The sequence below is a fragment of the Mya arenaria genome, chromosome 11 (assembly GCF_026914265.1).
Source record: "Mya arenaria isolate MELC-2E11 chromosome 11, ASM2691426v1".
Lineage (NCBI taxonomy): Eukaryota > Metazoa > Mollusca > Bivalvia > Myida > Myidae > Mya > Mya arenaria.
Window position 1 is genome coordinate 63,660,794 of NC_069132.1, and position 6,105 is coordinate 63,666,898.

A 6,105-nucleotide genomic window follows, 5' to 3' on the forward strand; every position below is an offset into this window, starting at 1 on the left:
ACAAGCTATCGAGGGTGTAACCGCCTTGAGTACCAAATACTCCTTCATGGACAAGCTATCGAGGGTGTAACTGCCTTGAGTACCAAATACTCCTTCATGGACTAGCTATCGAGGGCTATTTTAGTCATGGACAATCTATTTAGGGATAAGTCTTGGACATTAGCTATCGCGGGTGTAACCGCCTTGAGTACCAAATACTCCTTCATGAACAAGCTATCGTGGGCTATTTTAGTCATGGACAATCTATCGAGGGCTAAGTCATGGACAAGTTATCGAGGGTGTAACCGCCTTCCGTAACAAATACTCCTTCATGGACAAGCTATCGTGGGCTATTTTAGTCATGGACAATCTATAGAGGGCTAAGTCATGGACAAAATATCGAGGTTGTAACTGCCTTGAGTACCAATTACTATTTTATGGACAAGCTATCGAGGGCTATTTTAGTCATGGACAATCTATCAGGGGCTAAGTCATGGACAATTTAAGCTATCAAGGTTGTAACTGCCTTGAATACCATCTACTCCTTCATTGACAAGCTATTGTGGGCTAATTAAGTCATGGACAAGCTATCGAGATGTTTACCGCCTTCAGTACTAAATACTCCTTCATGGACAAGCTATCGAGGGTGTAACCGCCTTGAGTACCTAAATACTCCTTTTTCTTAGAGTTCTCAATAAGTTTAGGTTGAACTGTCTCAAATGGTAAAATAACCGTAACGCTACTACTTAATCTAATTATAAATAATTCACAAAATATTAACCAGCCAAATCGCAATTTGAGCCGCCCATTTTGACCAGCAGCCGGGTCTTATCGAGTACTCTGTAAAGGACCCTTAGTTACTGCATACCAAATAGGGCGTTTCAATGTCAATAAACAAGTGATTTATCAGTTCTGAGTACTCCATAAAAGACCCATGAATACTCAGCTTACCCAAAAAAAAAGTTTCAATCCTAATATATATATTATATATATACACAGGTGATTTATCAGTTTCGAGTACTCTGTAAAAGACTCTTTAATACTGATAACCAAAAACTGGGGTTTCTGTCAGTGTCAATAAACAAGAACACCAAACACCAAAAGAGGTTTTTATAAACCAAACTGTAATTTTCAAGTTTAATCAAGGCATGTGATGTATATGCACAAATATTTATTGACTCTATTACGTGGGAAATTTAAAGCACATCCATGTTCTTCCCGCCCCATATTAATTTTGTCATATACTTTTGACATATTGCCCAATATGTGAAAACAAAACAAACATGAAAATCCGCAGGTACCTTTTAATGCTTAAAAAGATGGTTTAAGGCCATTTTATCAAATAACAAATCCTCCTTAAAACAAACATTTTCACATGATAAACTATTTTATGGTACTTCATCTGTATAAAACTGACCTCCCACTTAAGGCATAGCTCAATTTTATCATTCTGAGCTATCTCAAGTTTTTAATTCAATATTTACCCCGATCCTATATAGGTCTATTACCAGAGTTTGTAAAGCATGAAATCATTAGAAAAACACTTTCAAATGGCGTTAAAGAAGTTATGCAAAGTTGACACCAGTTTTTTTCTCATGAAATTATTAAAATACCTTAATATTTTCGATCCGGACTACATTTTCCTTGACCTGAACTATTTCTTGGCTGCCATCCTCTTGTTCTCTGAAACAAAACAAATGAAGAAATATAATTATATTATAAGTTGCGCACATCTGATTACAAACAATTGTTTCGAACTAGATTGTGAGCAATAATGAGTTTTGAGACTTAAGATGCGCTAGCTGAGGTTAGGGCTGGGGGAGCATCCCCGCCCCCAAAAATCATCCAAGTTAACCTTTTAATTCAATACATGCATGAAATCAATACTTAGGAGAAGAAATATATATTAAATATGATCCAAATGCATCACTTTGGACTAAAAATTGATCAAATTTTCTTCATTTTCTTCAGGGAGTAACCATCACCCCCCCCCCCCCCCCCCCCCCGCTGCCAGCTTTGTAAACCAAATAAATTCAAATAAACTTTAGTTCTCATGGAGGAGACGAGCATGTCAAAAGGATGTCAAATGGTTACGACCCTAAGTTATGCAGCCCCCACTAATGTCAAATCCTGGATATGCCCCAGAAATGAGTCTTATAGTGTGCTGACTGTCAACTTAACCCCTTTATCTGCTTTACCGGAATGCAGTACTAAAAATGAATAAAATATAAAAACATAAACAAACGACTATAATTAAGAATGGTCCCTAATTAAAAGCTGCACTCTCACAGATTCATGTTTTGACAACTTTTTTATTTTTTGTCTTGGAACAAGCCAATTTTTGCGAAAATCTATGAAAACCAGTTATATAAGACTGCTGACAAAATATTAGATAGCAGATTTTTATATTTTAGTTCAGAAATTGATGTTTTATGCATTTTCTTAAATCGTTAGTAACGTTTTAAACCATAAAACATTAATTTTCGAACGGAAATATGAAAATCTGCGATCTGATCTTTTGTCAGCAATCTTTTGTCATTGGTTTGCAGATATTTAATTACGCAATAAATGCACTTTCCAAGACAAAAAATAAGTTGTAAAAACGGTATATCAGTCAGAGTGCAGCTTTAACGGCAAGATTTCAATATTTCACTTATAATTATTATTTGACTCAATTTTTAAGCTATACTTAATACTTGACATTTAATATTTCAGTGGTATAACTTGACTTTCAATATTTGAATTCTCACTATGACCAGCCAATACAACTGTACTAGAATATCAGAGACAGTTCTTTTCACAATTACGGCGTTTAAATTACAGAGTCCAAAGAATAGCAAAATGACTAATTGAAAAGCGATATTGACAATCCTGTCCATTTAAATATTTGAATTGTTTGAAGCGTTGAAACATAGCACACATGTACAAACTATTAAATTTCTAACGGATCTATTAATAAAACAATCAATGAACTTGAAACAGTCAAATTTATAATTAAAAAACATCTTAAGCGAATGAATTTGATAATTTCATACAAATATATATCTCTTCTATATTTCAAAAATAATAATTTAAGGCTAAATTACTTAATTTTAAAAATATCATACCTTTTAACACACATTTTTTTTTAAATATTGTTCTATAATAATAATGATAATAATAATAATAATGTTAAAAAATAGTTAAAATTTAGTATAAACTCAAAGCATGCAACCAGCATCTTTAAATGATTTGCACACACTGTAAAATACATAGGCATGTAAACAGAATATTTTGTAATAAATGGAGCCAAGTACGTACATACATGTACTTACAGAACTGTACTTTTTCTGCAAATGAGCTAAGTACTTGTGTTTATTTATCTCATAAAGAATCACAACAAACATGTATATTTATTCAGCCATGTACATGTATACTTTGATGTAAATATCTTATACAGATTTAGCATGCTGTTTTTGAGACTTGCTGAATAAACCCAGTATTTAACTTTAAACTTACTTGTTACTTAGTGGTCGAACTCTGACTGCAACACGAATATTTGACATTGCTATCCAGTATCATACATTTTGTAGCTAAAATCCTTGCGAATACACTAAAATATCCATCATTCAAGTATGCCTAAGTTTACACTCTGATTCACAACACACAACTGTCAATATACGCTATAGTACGGTGTAGTATTTAGGCTGCACGCGCGGCTGGGATAAACACATTTATTTTATAGGGTTATCCGATACAGAAATGTGATAAACAAATGCCAACATAAAGCAATAAACAGCTAAGAAATTATATTTCCAATAAAATTATATCGTTTTTGCGATTAATGAACGAAAACTTAACGGAGTTAAAACTCCGATATGTAATTTATGAATTAACCCTTAGGTGGTATAACCCATTATTATTCCTACATGTGTTTTGGACTGTGCTTTGTAAATGGCGGGAAAAGCAAATCACCACGTGCATTTCATGTTAAGGATGTCCAGAATAAATAATATTTCAACGAATTATTCCGCCGAACAATAATTATTGCTGGTAAAAATAATAATTTAATAAGAAAAGCCATTGTTCAAACCCAAACTATAAGTTTAAAGGGACTAGACACCAGATGATACGTTTGCAAGAGAAATTGAAAATTGTCAAAAACTTACATAAAATCGACATTGTTGTTTTCAACGCATTCAATTTTACTCACTGATGTATCACATCGTTTACAACACATTCATCTTTCGACGTTTTTGCGCATTTTCCATTTCGAAATTTACTACGGTTGTCTACCACGTAAATCAAAGTAAGTTTTAAAATAGCGTCATTATATTTATCTGAACACATGAACATATATAATTTAAACTGGGGAACCGTTTTGCGCTTTTTAAACGGGGAAATACGGATGGGAATGTATTAGACGACTTTTGGACCATCAGGTGTCTAGTCCCTTTAATGTCCGGAATGTTATGCATAAGGCCACGGCCATATTAACCATATGTCCGGGATGAGGCTGTTACTCTTCGCCATAAGTACGCGGTATTCAATGGCCTTTTAAGGGGTACTCCGTCCCGGGACGATCGAAGTACGCGGGAACACGGTATTCAATGGCCTTTTAAGGGGTACTCCGTCCCGGGACGATGGAAGTACGCGGGTACACGGTATTCAATGGCCTTAAAGAGGTACACCGTCCCGGGACGATGGAAGTACGCGGGAACACGGTAATCAATGACTCTTTAAGGAGTACTCCGTCCCGGGACGATGGAAGTACGCGGGTACACGGTATTCAATGGCCTTTTAAGGGGTACTCCGTCCCGGGACGATGGAAGCACGCGGGAACACGGTATTCAATGGCCTTTTAATGAGTACTCCGTCCCGGGACGACGGAAGTACGCGGGAACACGGTATTCAATGTCCTTTTAAGGGGTACTCCGTCCCGGGACGATGGAAGTACGCGGGTACACGGTATTCAATGGCCTTTTAAGGGGTACTCCGTCCCGGGACGGTGGAAGTACGCGGGAACACGGTATTCAATGTCCTTTTAAGGGGTACTCCGTCTCGGGACGATGGAAGTACTCGGGAACGTCTCGGGACGATGGAAGTACGCGAGTACACGGTATTCAATGGCCTTTTAAGGGGCACTCCGTCCCGGGACGATGGAAGTACGCGGGTACACGGTATTCAATGGCCTTTTTAGGAACTTACTCCGTCCCGGGACGATGGAAGTACGCGGGTACACGGTATTCAATGGCCTTTTAAGGGGTACTCCGTCCCGGGACGATGGAAGTACGCGGGTACACGGTATTCAATGGCCTTTTAAGGGGTACTCCGTCCCGGGACGATGGAAGTACGCGGGTACACAGTTTTCAATGGCCTTTTAAGGGGTACTCCGTCCCGGGACGATGGAAGTACGCGGTTACACGGTATTCAATGGCCTTTTAAGGGGTACTCCGTCTCGGAACGATGGAAGTACGCGGTTACACGGTATTCAATGGCATTTTAAGGAGTACTCCGTCTCGGAACGAATGACGTACGTGAGTAAGCGGTACGCATACACTCAAGATTGCCATTATTCGGGAATGTTCTATGAATTGGTGTTAGAGGGGGCCCAGCTTCAGGGCGCTCTATTTGATATACATCACATTGCCAAGAAACGAATTATATATGTTTTGGGGTTAAGTCCAGCAGAGGATATTGACTGTTTTTCTCGGCATTTTTTCTCCGTGCGATAATAACATTGAAATACCGGGTGCGTACCCCCCCCCCCCCCCCCCTGCACACACACGTTTAAATTTAATCCGTTACTACTTATAATAAAACAAGCTCGTTTAAAATTATTTGTTTCACATTAAGGTAGGTATGAAGAAGTATTCGGTACGCTAAGGCTGGGATGCGCCGTCATACAAATCAAAAATAGGAATTAATAGCTACGTGGCCACAATTTCTCCAGTTTAGGACATACAACGTTTTAAACTTTGAATTCACTATCTGGTTCAGGGGGAGTGGGGCAAATGGGAGTTTGGGACACCTACACCCTTCAGTTTTTTTTTTCAAGTGAACTGTTCATGCCAAAATGGTAAAATAAGAGGACCCATAAAACACCTTTCCCAATTTAAATAGAGCCTATTTCTGTCACATGTAGAA

General features: G+C 37.7%; 1 protein-coding gene across 1 annotated transcript in view; it reads right to left on the reverse strand.

Annotated features, from left to right (window-relative positions):
* LOC128208682 (kinesin-like protein KIF16B) overlaps nt 1-3,599 on the reverse strand; it is a 61,297-nt gene extending 57,698 nt beyond the window's left edge. The window contains exons 1-2 of the mRNA XM_052912230.1: nt 3,478-3,599; nt 1,593-1,662 (exon numbers count right to left, since the gene is read on the reverse strand). Of these exons, the coding sequence (XP_052768190.1) occupies nt 1,593-1,662; nt 3,478-3,524 (117 nt within the window). The 5' untranslated portion in view covers nt 3,525-3,599. The remainder of the gene's footprint in view (nt 1-1,592; nt 1,663-3,477) is intronic.
* Between the last annotated feature and the right edge of the window lie 2,506 nt (nt 3,600-6,105).